At 37.3% G+C, this 20,844-nt stretch overlaps 1 protein-coding gene across 1 annotated transcript in view; it reads left to right on the top strand.

Annotated features, from left to right (window-relative positions):
- Positions 1-20,844, top strand: part of KCNH1 (potassium voltage-gated channel subfamily H member 1) — a 221,179-nt gene that overhangs the window by 129,772 nt on the left and 70,563 nt on the right. The window contains exon 9 of the mRNA XM_072409818.1: positions 6,707-6,959. Within this exon, the coding sequence (XP_072265919.1) occupies positions 6,707-6,959 (253 nt within the window). The remainder of the gene's footprint in view (positions 1-6,706; positions 6,960-20,844) is intronic.

The following is a 20,844-nucleotide window of genomic DNA, read 5'->3' as shown; positions in this document are numbered from 1 at the left end:
TGGTATATATGCCCGACAGATATTCACAGGATATCACCATCATCCTCTGACGCATGTTGGCGGTGTCATGTCCACCGGGGTACTATGTTACATATATGGTGGGACTGTTCTGACATTCGTAGCTTCTGGAATCAGGTCATTGTATTATACAATACAGCGACTGATTCTGACTTAACACTAATGCCCAAAATGGCTTTATTATCTATCCTCCCTGGCTCTATAAAATCAAATAAACGGGATGTCCTTAGGCATTTTTTAAATGCAGCTAGGACAATAATACCAAGGAAATGGAAGCAGCCCTTAGCACCATCTATAAGGGAATGGCTTACTGAATTGGAAAGAATACAACAGATGGAGTATCTGGTTGCGGAGGACGAGAATAGGACGGAGCAATACAAACTCACGTGGTCCATGTGGGACTGGTTTAAGGAATCACCTCAGTTTAAAATGCTTTGGCCATAGGTACTACATTACTCAAGGGCAGTATAGAAATTGCTTCGGTTTATCGGGGCGTACAGCACAAGCGAGTGCACTGCTACTGGGCCAGTCAGGCTTCCTCTTGTCCCTCATGTTCCCTTAACCTTACCTTCTTTCTCCCTTTGGTTTTCCCTTCTCCTTTTAATAGTTGACCGGGAGGCTGTTCTTGTAATGGTCTTCGGTCATTGAGCTGTATGGTTTGCACTTGAACAATGACATGCTACTTGTTCTATTTCATTGCACGTGTCGGGGTACTCCCCCTAATATTTTTCCATAATGTCGTGTTTTTTTGTAAACCTTGTGTTATGTTTATATCTGTTAAATTGTTGTTATAACCAATAAAAACGATTGAAACAAAATTTGGATGGAATTAGAACGCTAGGGAGGTTAAACAACAATAATTTTCTTGCCTAAAACAAGGCATTTTTGGAACTGCAGTATTGGTGCAAATTTCCAACCTTTTTCCAATTTATGGAATCTGCTTCTAACTATCTTTTGCCTGCTCTGGTGCCAAAAAGTCCCCTCATTAGCCTCATTGTTTATGATTGTTTTAAGTAACTTGAAAACAAATGAAAATTAAAAATTTATATCACTGGTACACATAGCTCTCATTCCTAATTCTTATGCAGACACAGAGGTAAAGCTGATTAAATATACATCATTAAAAAGTAAACTTACACAGTTATAAAAATGTAATACTAAATACTCTTTTGCATGGCCTTGTGACTGCTTCTCATGAATTTCTCATCTAGAATCCATTGACTTTTGTGGTCAGGGCCTTCTTTATAACTTTCATTAGTAAGATTTGCTTGTTTACTTCTGCAAGAATGACCTAAAATCACACAAAAAAGATGAAATAAACTTCATGTAATGAAAGGAACATATTTCTGCACGCACGCTGGCATTTCGTGAAATATTAATTTGTAACGAAAGCAGCCAATCCTCTAAAGACTTTGTATTTTTCTAAATGTAGCGTTCCCTCCAGCCTGTGCCATTAGCAGCATGCTGGCCCTGCATTCTATTACAGCTCAGGCGGATTTGAATAAACCACTTAATGTATCACATTGCTGCTCGTGGTGTGCGAAGCATAAAGGATGTAGGTGTGTGTATACTCCGGGCTGTCATAGCAGTGTCTTGAATAATGAGTTTGTTTTTTGGATGGGAAGTAATATGAATGTTTCAGTAAATAGACCTTAGGTTTCACGTATCCTTTTATTCCTTTGCAAACATAAATTTATTTTTGCCAAAGGAACTGTCCCACCCCTTACAGGAATCTGACATTTTATTCACTAAACAGCTAATACGTGAGAAAGTCAATGCTCCCCGGGGAGGGCTGTATTATGGATTGCCCTCTCTGATAACCACATTACCCATTGCCCATTGGATAAGTGTATTACGCAAATTGACTGCAGGAATACGCCACGGTATCTGTGACTCCTAATGGATAAATAATTCATCCAAAGGGTGGCTTCCTCTAAAATGAAATAATCATAGAAAACCTTGCCTGTAATTTATCACTATTTTGTATGTGTCATGTAATTTTTTAACTTAATAATTGGTAAAAAATAATTGGTTTTACTGAATTATATAAAGTAACATCATACCCGATGCTTTGCAGGGGCCACTGAATCTTTCACAGCAGTGTATGTGGAATAATTTAGGATTGTGAAAGTAAAAATATCTAAATATCATTATAATATAATGGGACTTGATCAGGGCCTTTTGTAGAAAACTACTAAGCCATTACCAGTGTAATTTATGGATTTTCTGGTTTCAAAAAATATTGTAAATAAAAATTTCCATACATGTTTACATCTTTGATTGCATTATAAATGAGATTTGGGTATCTATTGTTGAAAATATTTTCTCCTGAGGAAGTGGAGAAGTTCCTGAAATGTGTCGAGTTGTGTCCCTCTTTTTGATTCAGTTGTGTGATAAATTGCTCCATGTTTGTTTGCATTGTTAGTGCAGAATCATATGACTCTTCAGTGTTCTCCCCAGCCCTGTTTAGCTGGGCGCACCACCCAGCATTTTTCAGTAACCACCCAGCTCTTTTTGGGTGGTTACTGAAAAGTTGGATCATAATACAGGGGTCAGCACCCACCTACAGCTTCGTCCTATTCAGCTTAAAAACTTTCCGGGGCCAATACTACACTTGATCTTGTATTACTCCTGCTTGAATTTGACATCCTTATTATAGATGTTTTTAGAAATTATTTATATTTTTTTATGAGCTTTGGTAAATTTCTACAAAAGTCACTGTTAAAGTCTCATCATAATAAATTGATATTTGCATGGTATAACATATCCAGAAACCATGTGCCACAAAGTGTAGGTCTCCTGTGACTCCAGCGTTTATAAAATTCCCCCATGTAAAAAATAATATATAATATCATATAATAAATTGCATTAAACTTCAAATAATGTGAAGCAGGAAAGACAGATCATCAGTTTTGCAAATAGAGTTCAAGTATTTAGTTTCTTTTTGCCTGCTCAGGCATTTGCAATATCCACATGGGAGAATTAAGATCAAGCGATTTGCAACCTGCCTAATTGTTTAAGGGATGTTTGCATATTGAATATTGAGCCATTATCATAGACGAATTGTAACCACTTTGCATGTCTTACATTTGGCCTATCACAGCCAATAAAAAGTCCAAGGGGGAAACAAAGCAGAAAAATGGATCACATATTTTTTGTGTATCAAAATTCCCCAGAATTTGGTATGTTTGCAGAAAATCTAATTCAATATTCAGACAAGGTGCAGTAACAGGTTTATATTTTCAACATTAAAACATCTAGATTATTTTAAAGCAGTGGTTCTCAACCAGGGTTCCCCCAGAGGTTGGTGGGGGTTCATTGAGCAATGAGCAGTTTGTGCCTCTCAGTTTAAGTGATTCTAATGATCATTTTGGCAATCTGTAAGGGTGACATTCTTCCCAATGGACAGAAATGTAAGAAGAATTCTTTCTTCTGTCCACTGCATTAAATTGTGGATATAGTAATTATAGTTTTGGTTCTCTGAAGACCCGAAAGTTATTTTAAGGCGTTCCCCATATTAAAAAGGTCAAGAAACACTGTTTTAATTTGTAACTGTAGCCAGGTTATGAACATTCATATATTAACAAATTCCTAATGAGCAGTAAATGAGCTTTAAAACAAGCCCTCACTGAACTCTGTAGCTGCAGGTACTGTGGAGCAATTCATCCTCAAGTTTCCCAACAGAAGCAGTAAAAATGTCCAAGCCATTCTCTCAGTATTTTTATTCACCCTGCTCCCCTTCAAAGTAGCATCCTTTTAGGAGGTTAGTTTAAGAGAGAGGAACAGAACAAGGTGAGCTGCGGAAAGGACCAACCTGAACATCTTCATTGCTTCTGCTGTAAACTTTTAGGAACAATTGTTCCACGGTGCCTGCAGCTACAAAGGTAAGTAAGTTTTAGTTAGAGATATATATGACCCACACTTCGAGCTGCTGGAGAAATTTGGTGTGGCAGCTTCTACAGTTAGATATAATAATGATGTAGAATTGTATTAAAGATTGCACAGTGACAATAGTCCACCCAATCATTCAGCATTGGTATAAGTAGACCCAGAGTTTTTGTACCTTGAGATGGTTGGTATGGGGCTTTTGCATGTACAAATATTTCTGCATAGACACCCCATTTAGTATATGAATAAATTATCCATTTTCTTTCAATTTCTGCCTAACACATACCACCTCCGGTAACATTGTATAGCCAGATAATAAGCAGCTTACTTTCCTGCCATTATTCGGACTATAAAAGCTTAAAAAATGATAGGTGTAATTACAGTGTTCCAGAAAGAAAGAGAACATAATACATGTTGTTTATTACTTACTTCCCGTGTCTGAGGCCAAAGGCAGTTTGTTGATGAGAAAACCTTCTATTTCCCTGAACTAAAGAAAAAAAAAAACTTTCTATAACTTGAAGGCAAGGGACAGGGACGCACAGAACAATATTCCGCTGTTACGCCTTGTTTATTTCTAACTATACACAAACCAAAGTCATAATAAAAATACAATTGATGTTATAGAAAGCTGCCTTTTTCTGGGAATGCAATTATAATTAGGAAAATTATCTGATATGTTTTTGGGTGAGGGAAATCGCACCTTCGTTTTTGCCCCATCCTCATGAAATCATTCTGGAATGTGTACTGGTATTTGTATAGTGGGTACAATGTATGCATGTAGATACAAGGCAGTGAATTTAGTTTGCTAAACTGGAATTCCATGGCTGGAGGTTGAGCAGCTTAAGAAGAACTAAACCCAAAAATCAAAAATTCACAAGGAGGTATAAGTGTTTGGCAGTGGAGTCATGCACAGTCCCTTGTGAAGAAAAAACCTATTCCCTGGCTACCAGTGGCTTTTTTTTTTAACTGCACGGCACATGTGCCATTCAATGTAGAGTTTAGGAATAGACCTAAATGCTGGGGGCAATGTAATTTCTGCACCTGGAGGAAGAGATGGCAGCTTTCAGGGATCCTGTACACTGAAACAATTAGACCAAGCAAAGAATAAAGGAATGATCATAAGGGAACTAAAAAGGGGACATGCATTAAACCCGACTAGTGCCCAGCCTATGATATGTATACTACTTGTGAAGAAGAAGAAAAGAGACAGAGCAGAAGGCTTTTACAGTGGCACTCCAAAAATATATGATCTTAAACAAAAGGATTTTTTTGTTAAACTTTGTTATATTCCAAAAAGATTGATTAAAAACTTGTACAAAAACATTAAAAAAGTGTATATAGTTACACACATAAAAAGGTACACCTTTACCTCAATAGGTCTGAATGGTACTTCAATGGTGTAGTTATATGTCTCCTCTCCCGACGCGTTTCGGCCTTTTGTTGGGCTTTCTTAGGGGGTACGGAGAATATTATGACACAGGTGCAGACTTGAGTTATAGCTGCCTAGGATGCAATGCAAACTATGGATGACTGTTATATTCACATTTGCTTGAAAGCTTTCCCAGGTGAGGAGTTGAGTATAATATGCAAAAAATATTTCAAAGCTTGTTGGGTAAGGACTGATAAAAGGACATATTAGTGTGGAATCAGTGATGTTGGCATAGCATATTGTTACGATATCATCAAGGACGACCAGAGCTTGAAAAAACAGTACTGAAAGAATTAGACAAGAACGTGTAATAATTTGCATTTTTGCTGATCATTGCACAAACTACACCAACACATTTAGTTCAGCTTTATTTGATATAACAGAACACAGATATTGTTCCCCAGCTACATACCAGTCACAGCATGGATTCAGCACTGGACAGCTCCTGGATAATTACAGCATGGGCTGTAAGGGAATCATATTCCTGTCTCACATTCACTTTATTGCCAGTAAAAGATTTTTTTGTTGAAACTGGAAACTTCTTGGAGACTTGTTTGTGCAGGGGGTGTCAGAAATGCATTTCAGATGCACTGTTATGGATATTTAGGGTAGAGAGGGTTATCTTAAAGTGTGATATAGCTAAAAAAAATAGACCCGCTACCAGTTATAGCTTTTCTGTCTGGGTCCCATAGAGGTGATTCTTTTTCACTTGCAACAGGAAATGTATGAAGATCCCACCAAACAGAAAAGGAATCACCAATGAGTGCTGTCACCAGGACAGGAGTTCCAGTTAGATGATTTGTGATAACAACACTTTGGCTTTCCATTTAATAATGGCCTGATTTATTAATGTCTCCAAGATTAGAGAAGATAGACTATCTTAGAGAACATAGGTGATCCTTCTCAATAATATAACAAAAGTACCATTATATGGACTCTGGTCAAGTAAACTCCTGTAACCTCCACTAATATTCTGCATTGGCCAGAAAAGAATAGTAGATCTCTTGAAAGCTTGTCCAGAAATTTAACTTTCACTAGTTAACACTATTCATATATCACTACGGCTTAGTTCAGATGGGCAGTGAGGTTGCAGTGCAGTTCTTCTCTTCCTGTGAACTCACCGATGAGGCATTTAACGTAACATTCCACCCACGGCAGTCCAATGAAGTTGGAAGTGAGTGGACTGACTGCTCTAAGCCGCTGTCAAATGAACATGTACAAATGAAATGTAAATCTTTGAGACTTTTGTGTTATTAGTCCTAAACATAGCAAAAATCTATATAGAAAACTCCATACATTAAGTAATTTAACAAGCGTATTAAAAAAAATAATAATGTTCTTTAGTTCACAAAGATTTCTTTTTTCATGCAGGTTCTGCAGATTTGCCCCAAGGATATGCGAGCGGATATTTGCGTCCACTTGAACCGCAAAGTTTTTAAGGAGCACCCTGCATTTCGCCTAGCAAGTGACGGGTGCTTGAGGGCGCTAGCCATTGAGTTCCAGACTGTACATTGTGCCCCAGGTGATCTCATCTACCATGCCGGGGAGAGTATAGATACCCTCTGCTTCGTGGTTTCTGGCTCCTTGGAAGTCATCCAGGATGATGAAGTTGTTGCTATTTTGGGTAAGTCATGGTGCTTTATTATCTTTGTGGATTGATGTATTATATAAGATACAGGAAAAAGCTCATCACAGTTCCTTATAATCCCCACCCCAGGGGATGTGCTGCATGCTACCCTTATGGAAAAATCACTGTATACTGTGTTCCAAATAATAATAAAAATATGCAGAAGTTTTGGTTTTGCAATAAACATTTTGCTATCAAGGTATCTAAAACCATACCTTCACAAAAAGAGAGAGAGTGCTTACCCTTTAATATGCTGAAATGCAGCCACTTCACTGCTCCCTGGCCGTGGCAAGTATTAGAGATATATAGAATGAATTAAATATTGAAAGGGTTGAATTCCCTTTCTCCCCTAGGCATGCAATCATTCATCCCAGTAGCTCATATAGCTTGTAATAAAGTCGGAGCTGATGGGAGAAATCTCGTCATGCAGCAAGGGAGCAGTGTAGAATACTTGAAGCAAGCAGGCATTGAAGCAGCAACAATTCTAGATCAATGCTGCCAGATAGGTAAGTATATTTCTGTTTAATTTAGCTCAGATGGTCACTTTTACCAAATGATATACAGTATATGGTAAGGGCACTTGCTTTGGTATTTTCTGCCTCTGCGCTCCAGGAACAAATCAACCCTTCTAAAGTTGAACATTTATCGAATGGACATTTATTAAACTCCAGTGACTCATTGCAGGTCTGTGAGATATCACGGATCGGTACCTAGCTAGAACAAAGGAGTAAATGTGTATTACCCATGGCCTGGCAGGAAGCAAGATGTCTTAGTAAATATATGGTTAGAAATGAAATTTAAAAGGAGAGCCATACCAAAACTAAGGGAAGTCAAGCCAAAACTTATCACCTTCTGCGTTCTGTAGATACAGCTGTATATCACCATGGAGGCTCAGAGGTAAGTGCTTTGGCCTTTGCAGCGCTGGGTCCCAGGTTTGAATGGGATCTGCATGGAGTTTGCAGGTTCTCCCCGAGTCTGCATGGGTTTCCTCCGGGTACTCCGGTTTCCTCCCACATTCCAAAAACATTTAGTTAGGTTAATTGGCTTCCCCCCAAAATTGTCCTTAGACTGTATTAAAGACATATGGCTATGGTAGGGACACTAGATTGTGAGCTCCTTTGAGGGACAGCTAGTGACATGACTATGGACTTTGTACAGCGCTGTGATATATGATGGTGCTATATAAATACTGTGTAACAATAATCTTTCCATTCTTTAGATACAACTGTATATCCTCACTTTCTGCATTTTTTAGATACTGCTCTATTCTTTCACATTGCACTTTACATTATCTTTGGGCACACAATAATTGAAGAACATCTGTTACACAATGTTTGTGTAGAGGTGCTCCTAAAATACTGGAAATCTGATGACTGGATTGAATAAGTTGATTGAACTAAATTGATTTTGGTTTGAAGGCTCATTGAGTTTCAAACACATCCATTTGTTTTAACAAATGAAATTGATTTATAAAATGCTTAAGCTGGAATGTGGCCAGTACTAAGTGGAAGAGGACAGCAGAGTCCGTATTTATTAAACGAACCATATCACTTGAGTGACCTACATATGTGCCAGTAAAGTAAAGTAAAATAAAGTTATACCCCATATTCTCATGGGAGAAAATAAAAAACAAGGTGCTTCTCATATATCTTGTTTTAAAATGGCATCATACATTTTTTTCAACTTTTTCTTTGATTTCTGTGCACTATGGGCATGGTCTGATTGGCATTGACCACAAGGTTAACGTGATTCCAGTGGATGAATAAGAAATAACACAAATGTTGTCACATTATGAAAATTTGATCCATATGAACATGAGATCTAAAAATGGTCATTTTTTTTAAAGTAAACCTATAATTACCTACCAGAGCCAACCTTACATTCTGAGAATTCTAGCTCCCTGACCATGACCCTTGCCCAGTATGCAGACCAGGGGGTTTAATTTCACTGTGATTTGTTGCTTACTTGTGTGCTCAGAATTTTGTTTTAATTTGGGAAAGCCATGCAATTAGCAGATTTTATGACAACTACGGGTTGTCAAAACTGGGATGTTTGTCCTGAGACAAAGGCTAAAAACAGAGAAAGGTAATCTCCCTAGTAATATAAAAAATGACAGGGGTCCTAACTCTTCCACGCTCTGGCCAAACATTAACATGGTTTATAATGCAGTTTTAATATCATGGACATGACCTTTCTCCAGACAGGGCAAAAGGCAGGATGAAAGGGCAAAACAGAAATAAATTAGAGGAGTAAGGTTCCTACTTGCTCTTATCAGTGTTATCACTTTCGGCAATATTGTTGGTGTACAGTTTCCAATGTACCACTTTCTAATTGACGTGATATAAGGATTTACTATGTTATAGGGACTATTTAAAAATTCAGTGCCCAAGCAATGCTCTGATTTAACATTTTTCTTGAATTCACCCTAAAAAGTAGCAGCTTTGTACATGAATGGCCCTGGGCACTCCAGTTCTTTAGCCTTGTAGCTGCATTTATCTGCTGGTGTCAGGAGATTTGGAGTGAGATTTGGTGATGTCAGTACTTTTCTGCTAATTGTTCTCCTTGCTGGAGGCTCTGGCATGAGGAAACAAAGCCCTGTCTTTAGCATGAGGAAACAAAGCCCACACTCTCATACTGCAGAACAAGGTATGGTAAGGCAGCAAACGGGAAATAATTAGCTGTGGGGAGACCCTCATTTGGAGAGACTGTCATTCTTTTGGAACCAAATATTTCTGTCCCCCCTTATTGGTCTGATGTATTAATTAATTGCCAAAAGTCTTTTTACTGCATTAATAGTTTATTCAATTCCTATTTTTTCATTTATTATATTGAATAGTTATATGACTATATTAAAAATTGAAAAAGTAGTAAAAAAATAGCATTGCCAATAGTATATTAAACCAAATCAACTTTTGTATATTAATAACTGAGGTTGTGGTAAGAGGTGTATCCTTTGTCTTCATACTTTATGCTAAAAGGTGTCCTTTCATCTCTTACATTTGGTAGGTATGCTTTTTTTTCTGCTCATCCTGCTTTATGTTTTAATAATAAAAACAAAAAGTATTTTTTCTAAAACTGATTTGCCGCTTGAAACCCCCTGCACAGTGTGCCCAGACAACCGGGTGGCACAATATTTCAGTCTCACAGATAAGATCATGCACATATCTATTTTATCTCTGCTGACAGTCGTAGGTATTGTCAGTCTCAGTTGTCTGAAGAACATTCCCGCTGATTTCATTTTGTCTGATTGCACTCTTCTGCTTCATACAAAATGTGTTCTTGTTCCAGTTTGCGACAGTGTGTTTTTTATGTCTCAGCCATGCTTGATTTTACACATATTGGAACTGCTGTATCAGGTTGTTTTATTTGTATCAGTATAAGAAATGGGGAGAACTGGTTAGGGACTTTCTAATGTCTTCTTGTCCAGCAAGAAACAAATTGTGCATTGCTTGAATTGATGTGAGGTCGGTTTTGAACCACTAATGGCATAACTAATCGATTACACAGAGAGATTTTCCAGCTTGAAATAGTCCCTGACGTGCAGGCCGGATCCTTTTCCTTTCCATGGAACCTAGGAAAAGTTTTAATATTTAAAGTGTTTCCTAATCAATGAATAGGAATATATTTATAACCAGCTTGCACAACTTGTAGCTTTGTTCTGTGTAAATTAAAGGGGAACTCAAATCTAAAATAAAAATGGTGACCAGGCAGGAACAAATGAAGTATCTTCTGCAATAAAATAAACTCACCTGCCTATTTGGATTTTTATTATTCTCTCTCACCTGTGCTTGAGCACTGTCATCTTGACCCATTCCTCTTCCAGTTTTCAAATCTTCCATGATCCTGATTGGCTGCGATGACATAATACCTTTGTATTTGAGCAGGGCAGCCCAGATACCCGGCATATCCTGGCACCACATGTGCAGCTCAGTGTAGTTTTGCATTGCGAACTATAGTTCGGCTCTAAGTAAACATTTACATATTACGCCAAGAGGTATTTGTAAACTAAGGAGTTTTGTAAATTGCGCTAATCAAACATTGTTGGGTAGGATGTAAACATTTCGGTTGGGGCGAATGTAGATGAAATGTTCTTTGAGAAATGAAATTAAATGCATTATATAGATATTAAAAATGGGTGAATGTGCCTGGGTTCAAATATGGTATTTTAACATTATTTGAAATTGAGAAGCATTCTGTAAAGTTAGGGGAATATTCTTTGACATTCCACAAAATCAAAGTCAAAGCTGAACAATATTGTAGTCAACAGGGGACAAAATTCCTATTTCAATTAAAATTATTTGGTTGCTTTCTGTTCTTAGTGAATGTTCTATTAATTCTGGGGATCGAATACCCTAAGAACATTTGCTCCTAGAGAAAAAAGCCGATGAATAATCACACAAAAGAGAAATTACCCTAAGAACATTTAATTCTTTAAGTCGAAGATTCATCTCCCATAGTTTGCCAAAACTTAAAAGGCTCAGACAACTCTAAAGAACAATCACCAAAGTGTTTACTGAACAGTAACAGGCATCAATTACTAACTCATATCAGTCAGAAGTTGAATTTTCAATTGATGTACTTTTAACCTACTTGTTGGGGTTGCAATAGAGCCCCTGGGACTTTACTTTACATTTTTGGGACCTTTATAAACTCTTGTGCTTTTGGTCGAGTGTCACAGGGATCATTCAAAATCTTACAGAAAGGTTACTCGCCGCAATACATCTGAACTGGCACTATTTCATGTTTCTGGGATGTCTAGGAGGTGATAAAGAAAATCTCTGGTTCATCACTTACTCAATACCACAAAAAAACACCTTCCGGCAAGTTGAAAACAGTCATCACCACCAAAAAAATGTCTCAATAGTTTTTAATCGAGTAAATAACATTATGGCTATGGAGGAACTGGGGAGCAGGGCCCAGATAAATATTTGGCTATATGATTTTGCTACCTCCAATTTCATCATTATAGGGGTTACCATGCTCAGTATTAACAACTCTCAACGAGGAGCCATATGCTTTGGTTTGCAGCACCCCATATTTTTTCTCATCCCTTCCCACTCCATTCACATTCTTCTAAATTAAAAAAAATTACCGTGGGCACCCAGGTGGTTTTTCTCACAGTATTCCTACCATTTCTTTGTTATGTGTAGTTTTACTTATAAGTATTTTATACTGGTCAGTTTACTTTTTTATAGTCAAGAAAAATGTTTTCTATACCTATTTGCATTTTGCATTTTTGTTATTTAACTTTATCACATATTACATTGCATTGCTACTTTCTGGAATAAAAAAAAAAAACAATCACCCAACTTCAAAGAAAGTTCACTAAATCATTTAGGAATTGAACCTGGACCATATACCATTATCTAAAAAGGAAATTATTACACCAACTTGTAAAATAGTTACTACAGAAAAAACATAAAAAGATGGGGGTTTTCTTGGCAATGAAAAGTATTTGAATGTATTCGTTTAACCAACATCAAAAAGGTGCAAATCACATCAAAAATAAATATTAGAGACACAAAAAAATGATTTTAAATTACATTCATTTTAAGGCGTCCCTAAATCTCTGTAGGCAGGGAAGTGTGCAACATGTGTAAGAAGGAGGCTCAGTAGTCTCTAACCCGACGCGTTTCGCCAGAAGGCTTCCTCAGGAGATATATGTAGAGAGTCAGAGCAACTGTACAATGAAATATAATAAAGAATGGTTAAGGAAACCACTCTATAAACACAAATAATATAACAATATTCCAATAACAGCTACAGTATATATTCTATAACAGTTGTGAGACTAATAGACATAAGATAACAATATAGGATGATTTTTATAAAATTATAATGGCTTTATACATATAGGTGAAGTAATAAATAAAAGAAACAATTTCAAAGATATTGTGTAAGATGGTAATAACATTGTGATCAAAAATAAAGTTGTTTAAGGAATAAGTATAACTTAGTGTAAGACATGAAAATATATCTAGGTAAATCATTGTAATGACTAGATATAGTTAGATAATAGATAATAGTTACTACCTTAGAAGTACATTCAAGTTTGCATTTGAAAATGTTCTACTTGACCATGAAAGAATGTTACATTCAGCCTTGAAAAATTGTTTCATTTGCCCACAAAATTCAGGCTAAAATATGAAAAACAAACCTTCACACAGAAAAGAAAATTTATGTATTATTTGCTCGTTTGGTGCAAATGTTGCAGCATTCCCACAATGAACTGGTTATACGTATAGCCCTTTGTGTCTGCTCAAATTGGATGTATTTCATTAGGAAAGAAATTCATATCCCTGGCAGGATGTAGATCTGTGTAATTGTGTGCGCTCTTCCTGAGGCTTGGTCATGGCACATAGACAGCTGTGGTCTTGGAGTGGTGGCCAGGAGCCAGTCCCTATACTATCCAGGCCTGTGATCTCAATGACAGACTCTCAGAGTTTTCACATTGAACAAGATCTCTGTAAACGAAACTTTTATTTGCCTAATGCCAATGTCAGCACTGTCAAGTGAGCTCTATCTATGCTTGCATCATACTTGTTTCCAAGAAGAAGTTGTAGTATTTTAAATGATATATTTTAGTAGATGAGATGAATTGTATTTTGTATTGCTTTATGGTGTAGGAAGTGAATCAACCCAAAGTAGACATTGCCAACGGATTATGGACACAACATATCCATATCATTCTCTAACTAGGGCTAGCTGACATAAATCTGACAAGCTGAATCACCTAAACTGGGAACTGTTCAGACACTTCCAAGAGATGTTGGCAGCAAATGTAGGAATATCCAAAATGTTTAAAGCTGAATTTATTTTAAAGCCGAACTTCAGGCAGATATTAAAGACGCAAACGAATTCAGCTATGTAATCATTATTACATTATTAAATACCGTATATAGGAAATGAATAAAAAATAGGAGAAAGTAGTTTTTTTTTTTAAATGCAGTAATGTATTAAAAAAAAGTTGACAAAACTTATACAGTGTTACATCACACATTTAGTTCATATACTTCACGTTCCTACAATCCCCTGAGCAATATGCCGTTGGGGTTGTGGAGAGCTAGACATTGACTCCTATTATAACGAAGATAAGCGCGTAGGGGGTTGAAAAATTGATGTTGTGGTCTGACGCGTTTCACCTATATTGGCTTCTTCAGAGGATTTTTAGACATCGAGATTTGAAGTTATTAGTGGGTTAAAGAAGATTCAAGGAGTCACAGTCACAAATGTTTGAAAGAGAACATCGGTTCAAGAGTTGGTGGCTGGTAATGAAGCAGAGCTGGTATCTCCAAGTTCCTATGAACCAAGGTGCCTGGTGGTGGTGCTGGTGGTTAGCATACAGCAATGAACAGAGCCTTGTTGTGTTGGCTCTTTAAATCTATGTGGACATGTGGCGTCCGGAAATATCAACTGCGCATGTGAGGAAATTAGTGCGTGCGCAGTCGGAGCTAAATGTCCCACTTCTGCCCTCACACTTTAATACCGTAATACTGTATATACTCAAATATAGGCTAAGATTTTTTTTTCCCTCAAAATATCATTGGAAAATAATTTTTGTTTTACACTCGAGTGACGCCTAGTGGCATATTCTGGAACTGCATATGTCATATGGTTTGACAGATCAGTGTTGTCAGACACAAGCTGTTTGTAATCCACTTTACAAGGGAACACAGCACCATCTGCTTGTGCCCAACAACCCTACATAAGATTAAGTGGCACAATATAGCCAACTCAAATTTACATATTACTTTAACTTGTGAAAAGAGGGAAAAGATAAATACACTGATTTTAACTTCTGTTTTAAATAAATGTTTTAAAAATACCACACCATAGATGTGTTCACAATTATTTTATTGACATTTCCATTGATTACTGTTTTGAATGTTAGCAGTAACAGACGCATTTTGTTCCCTGGGTTTATACTTGAGTCAAAGTATTTTTTCTGTTTTATCAGTGTAAGGCCCTGGTCACCACCAGTCCTCACCAAACACCAGGCCCCCAATTCAATACTGCACTCTTCACCTATAGCAAGCCCCCACTCGGGAGACTGGTTGTATCTCCCAGCACTCAGTTGGCCCCAGGACTTACTGCACAAGGGATGGTGTCTGGGAATCGGTTGGCAGCAAGCCAAGAGCTCGCAGATAATACTACCAAGATTCCAACAGAGCCATGTCCAGAATACAGAGCAGAGGTCATACACAGAATATCCGTCCACCAAACAAAGTACACAAGGACAAAAAAAAAAATACCTTGTCGGGGTCACAGGCAATCTCCTAACAATCAGAATAAGGATCTATAGTTGGGTCTGTTTGTATTTGAGTATGTATGGTATATGTATATGCAAACTATGTATGAACCTGTTACTGGGCAGAGGAAGAAGCAACCAAAGAATTCATAATTCTGTGAGGCCAGCCATGTGGTCTGAATACCCCTGCCAGACAAGGCAGCTACCTTTTTTTACCTACACATCATCTAGGACATGTCTTGGCCCTGAGCACATCTTTGAGGTTTAGGAAAATACAGGAAGACCACACTAATGGGTTCAAGTCTAATTAAACAAGGGGTTATTTATTTTCCCATGCCCAATCCCCCTATTGTCATGTTCCCTTTCTATACCTGAGCAATGCATCAGAGCAGGGGTGTCAAACGTCCAAATCTAGCCCAAAACCCTTTTTGGCCCCCAAAAGAATTCTTAATATAAATTGCAGCTGGCCCGCTGCTACTACAGATTGCAGCGAGTGATGCTGCTACTACAATTCCCGACATCACTCGCGTCTATAGAACAGCGGCCTCCCTGCCTATGTGTGGCCCCGCATTGGAGTTTATACTGACAAGTAAGCTCATTACAATTTAACAGAAATAATCTGGAATTATCATAGAGCTATTGCATGCAGCAATTCATTTGGTTTCACATTGCATTCTCTGGCAAAGTTAAACAATTAATCTCAATAGGAAGAAACAAGAACACATGAGAAAAGCATGCAGTAATATGCAGTGGATTGATCTAAATTTCTTCCTGGGCAATACATTTTTTACAAGTTTTTAATTTTGGCCCACCATGTATTTGAGTTTGACACCCCTGCAATAGAGCCACAATTGCTCTTAGTATCAAGACTGAATAAGCTTTATATGATGAAATCCCCCATAACCAATAGAGAGAAAGCTTGTAGGCAAGCTGTTAGTTCTTTGTTGCCTTTTGTAGAAGAAGCTCCAGGGATCCTTTGCTATGTTTAAAATATGTAAAAGAATGTATCCATGTTGCAAAAAATCTGAATTTAATCATTAGTTTAAAAACATACATTAAATTAGAATTGACTCAGAACCATCAAGTTTTTTGTATCAAATGGCTCATACATATATGTGTCTCAGTAACCAACTTTGGAGGATGATGTTGAGCTTTTAATGTCTAATGGTTTCCCTTTCTATGTATTCAATCAATAAATGTGTTTCCTCCTCTCACTGACCTTACCACTCTTCAATGCACATTGCTTTTCATAAAGTCAATAAATGTGAAGCTTTGTTATGATACATACACTCGACTTGGAGAATCTGCTGAGTAAGGACAAGAGCCACAGGGACTGTGTCTTGTGACAATGACAATGCTTGTCTTCTACCTATTCTACTCTAAACCTTTACATATAAATCAATAATAATTAAACTGAATAAAATATAATAAATAATAAATATAAAATATAATACATACTATTGAGCTTTACATTCTATATATAACATTGGGCAATGCATTCTGCATCCAGCAATGGCAAAAACTGCAAAATTGTTAGGAAGAGAACAACTGTGTAGCTAAAAGTTCTTCTAATTTAGCAAAGACCCCACTAGCCATCCTTCCTGCATAGTTAACAGGTGATCCATATTGTGCAGGACAGGTATTATGTTCATATGTGTAAAGTACAGTAAAATGTATTGTGCTGTTTTGGTTATGGTTTCTAAAATGTTAAACATTTACATTGTACAGTTCTTGTTCTTTTTTTATACATAATAGATAACAAAATTGAATTATGGTCTGGCATAAAATGCAGTAAAAATGTGTCTCCCAATTCCATAATGCTCATATAGATATCTTTCCTGCATTTATCTCATCGTAGTGACATAGTGTAAGAAAAAAATTCTTTTACTTATCATCAGTGCAGCTGGCACATCGAAGTTCCTTGGAATAAATGAGAATATGGAACTAATGCACAATGCACCTAGTGCCAGAAGTGGATTTTTGGAAAGCCAATACTCATTAAAAAAGTAATTATAATGCTCCAGTATCTCTGAAGATAGCACCGATGACTCCAGAAGTAAAGGCCTCAATGACAAAGCCCGTGTAGAGTACAATGCATCATGGTTTACAGTAGGCACTCTCCATTTGGGAACGGTAAAACCGTTATCCCATAATCAGTTCCTTTGCCTGGCCATGCGATCTAGGCAGGGATGTCTTGTTGGATTGGGGACAGATGAGTTTCAGCCTGGAAAGAAGGTCATATATAGTACAGTAGGTCAAACAAAAAGTACAGTTATGCTATAAGGGTTCTATTTTTAAAAAATGCTTTACCCAAGATTTAAAGAACTTTTATCCAAGACTTGCAGATTTTTTTAAATTGAATGTCAAGTAAAATTATTAATAAATAGCATTGTAAGTGTTTGAATTTGGTTGGAAGAATTTAGTTTAATATGTTGCTTTGTAAAAATAATAAAATGATTTTAATAAAGAGGAAGCCAAGACCCCACATGTACTATTATTCTTCTGACCCATGTGATAAGGATACTTCTTTACCAGCAAACATTTATTGTTTTAATGCAATATAAGCAAATCACTACAAGTCCAGGACCCCCCACCTCAAACACAAGCCGCATGCGGGGGAGGATAGTCATTCGCAGTCAGCTAGAGCAGTTGGGGGTGCGTTGCTCAGCATGGGAACTGCGATCATGTATGGGATTTTCTCCTGTAACTTAATGGTAATTATCACATTGAAATGCGGCACAAGCTGTGATAAGTGTGTCCTTCTGTGTTGTAAATTTTGTTTTTTCCTCTTAAAAGCCTCTTATGATTCAGATGCCCAATTCTTTCCATGTTTGTGTTATATTTTCAGAGCACAGTCAAGGAAAGTGCTTGTATTGAAGCACCGGTATACTTCAAAGCAACATTTCAAAAACTGGATGGAACAAAAGTCACCATTATGTGTTACATAACGACAAGATATTGCTCCAAATAAACTTGAAAGATTGAAAAATGGCCACACAGGGTAAACAGTTGACCTGACCAAGGCTTTTGTTTGTTATTATGGTAACACTGAGCAGTTTGTTGTGTTCACCTTACAAACCCAATCATTTCAAATCTGCATCTGATTGGTGGCTTCGGAGAAATTAGAGTTATTCTTAGGGTGACTGTAAATGGGGTGATAATCACAAGCATTACTCGACATGTAGTTCCCCTTCTTTTAAAGTAGTCAGCTTATAAAGATAACAGTGCAAGCAGGGCAAGGGGAAAATGTTAAAACTGTGGGAAGTAATTAGAAACCATTTTGTACTTGTCTGGCTTCAGAAAGGAATATTTAGACATGTTTCTGTTGGATAATATACTTTTATGTAGTGCTGTGCTTTCTGCAAGTTTGCTATAAAAGCCTGTTTGACTGAGGATCAGTGATTTTTGTAAAAATGTGAATCAGTGTTATTTTGCTGCTATAAGACATCCATAGTGCTCTATACCAGTGCATCCATAGTGCTCAATAATTGTGTAGCTTCAGTGCTCAATATTATTATGTCCTTTGTGCTCTAAATTAGTGCAGTCTTAGTGATCTATAATTGTGGACCCTTAGTTCTCCATAATATTGTATCAGTAGTGCTCCATAACAATGCATCCTTACTGGTTTATAATTGTTCAACCTTAGTGTTCCAAAATCTTGTATCCTTAGTACTCTATAATAGTACAGACTAGGTGATCTATAATTGTGCAGCTGTAGCACTGTATACATAACAATGTATCTATACTGGTTTTTAATTTTGTATCCTTAGTGCTCCCTAATTGTGCAGCCTTAAGCTACGTACACACGGCAGACTTTTATCGCCCGATAATTGGCATCGGCCAAATATCGGGCGAAAATCTGCCGCGTGTACAGTCGGTGTCGTCCATCGTCCGAATGACCGACCTGCCGGATCCATGGACGATGGACAACGACCGATCCTAATGAAAGGGAAGGGGGAGAGCGCGCAGCAGGGTGCCGCTCCGTCGCTCTCCCCCTCCCCTCTCCATAGAGCACTCCCTTGTCGTACATCGTGCACTCCCTTGTCGTTGGAAAGGATCGTGAAAGATCCTTTCCAACGACAAAAATTGCAAGTGTGTACGCAGCTTTAGTGTTCTGATCTATTGTAACCTTAGTGCCCTATGATAGTACAGACAAGGTGATAGAAATTTTGTGCAGCCTTATCACTGTATACCATTGCATCCCTAATGCTGCATAATAATGCATCTTCATATTAATGCATTCATCCCTAGTGCTCCATGATTGTGCAGCTATTATGCTCTATATTAGTACATCCTCAAAGATTTGTAATTGTGCATCCTTAGTGTTTCATAATAGAGCAGCTTTTGTTCTCAATAATAGTGTTTACATAATGGTGCAACCTTAGTGCTCAATAATATTGCAGCCTTTCTTATGTATATTATTTCAGCCTTAGTGCCCCAACAATAGAGCATTCTTACTGCTTTATAATTGTACATCTATAGTGCTCAATAATAGTAAAGTCTTAGTGATCTATAATTTAGCAACCTTAGCACTGTATATTATTGCATCCTTAGTGCTATATAATATTGCATCCTTACCTATTTATAACTGTGTACTCCATAATTGTGCTGCCTTTGTTCTCTATGATAGTTCAGCCTTTAGTGATCTGTAATTGTGCAGCCTTACAGCTCTACAATATTGCCTCCTTAAAGCTTTACTATTGTCCATCCTTAGTGCTCCATGATTCTGCAGCCGTAGTATTTTATAATAGCACAACCTTGGAGTTCCACAGTAGTGCAGCCTTTGTGCTCCAGAATTATGCACCCTTGGTTCTCTATATTATTGCAAACTTAGTTTTTCAATATTGTGTTCTCTGCTGTATAAGTGCTGTATAATAGTATACTGAATCACTGGTAGTAAAAAGGTATGAAATGAAAACTTTTGATACAAATAAATGTTTATTTTTGTTCCACCATCACTCAAAAACGCATAAAGACATTTCAAGCAAACTTGCCATACATATGACTGAGACTTATGTGAGTGCAGCAGTCATCTTTGTACAGCGCTGTGCTATATGTCAGAGTTATATTTGGATGTATTGTATGTGTTATACATATAAATGTGTGTATGTGATCACAAGGAAATGCATGTGGACATTTCAACCAAAATTGCTGGACATATGACTCAGACTCATGTGAGTGCACTGCTGATCTTTGTACAGCGCTGTGGTATATGTCAGAGGTATATTTGCATGTATGTGTGTATGCATTACTCAGTGATAGTGTGCCTTTTGCTTATATTTTTACGTACTTTTTTCCGGACTCTTTTACAGTTTTCTGGCCTGTAATAATGCCTTCGAGAAAATGTAAGGCAATTTGGCCGAGTGTAATCAAAGACAAAAAAATGAATCCACACCGTAGAAAATTTATTATTATTATTATTATTATTATTATTATTATTAAACAGGATTTATATAGCGCCAACATATTACGCAGCGCTGTACATTAAATAGGGATTGCAAATGACAGACTAATACAGACAGTGATACAGGAGGAGAGGACCCTGCCCCGAAGAGCTTACAATCTAGTAGGTGGGGGAATTTCACACACAAAGGATGTGAGATATGTAGTGTGGGAAGTAGTGATGGTTTCAAA

Source organism: Pyxicephalus adspersus, chromosome 4, assembly GCF_032062135.1.
Source record: "Pyxicephalus adspersus chromosome 4, UCB_Pads_2.0, whole genome shotgun sequence".
Classification (NCBI taxonomy): domain Eukaryota; kingdom Metazoa; phylum Chordata; class Amphibia; order Anura; family Pyxicephalidae; genus Pyxicephalus; species Pyxicephalus adspersus.
Note: the sequence above shows the minus strand (reverse complement) of the source record. Positions and strands in the feature narration are given on the sequence as shown.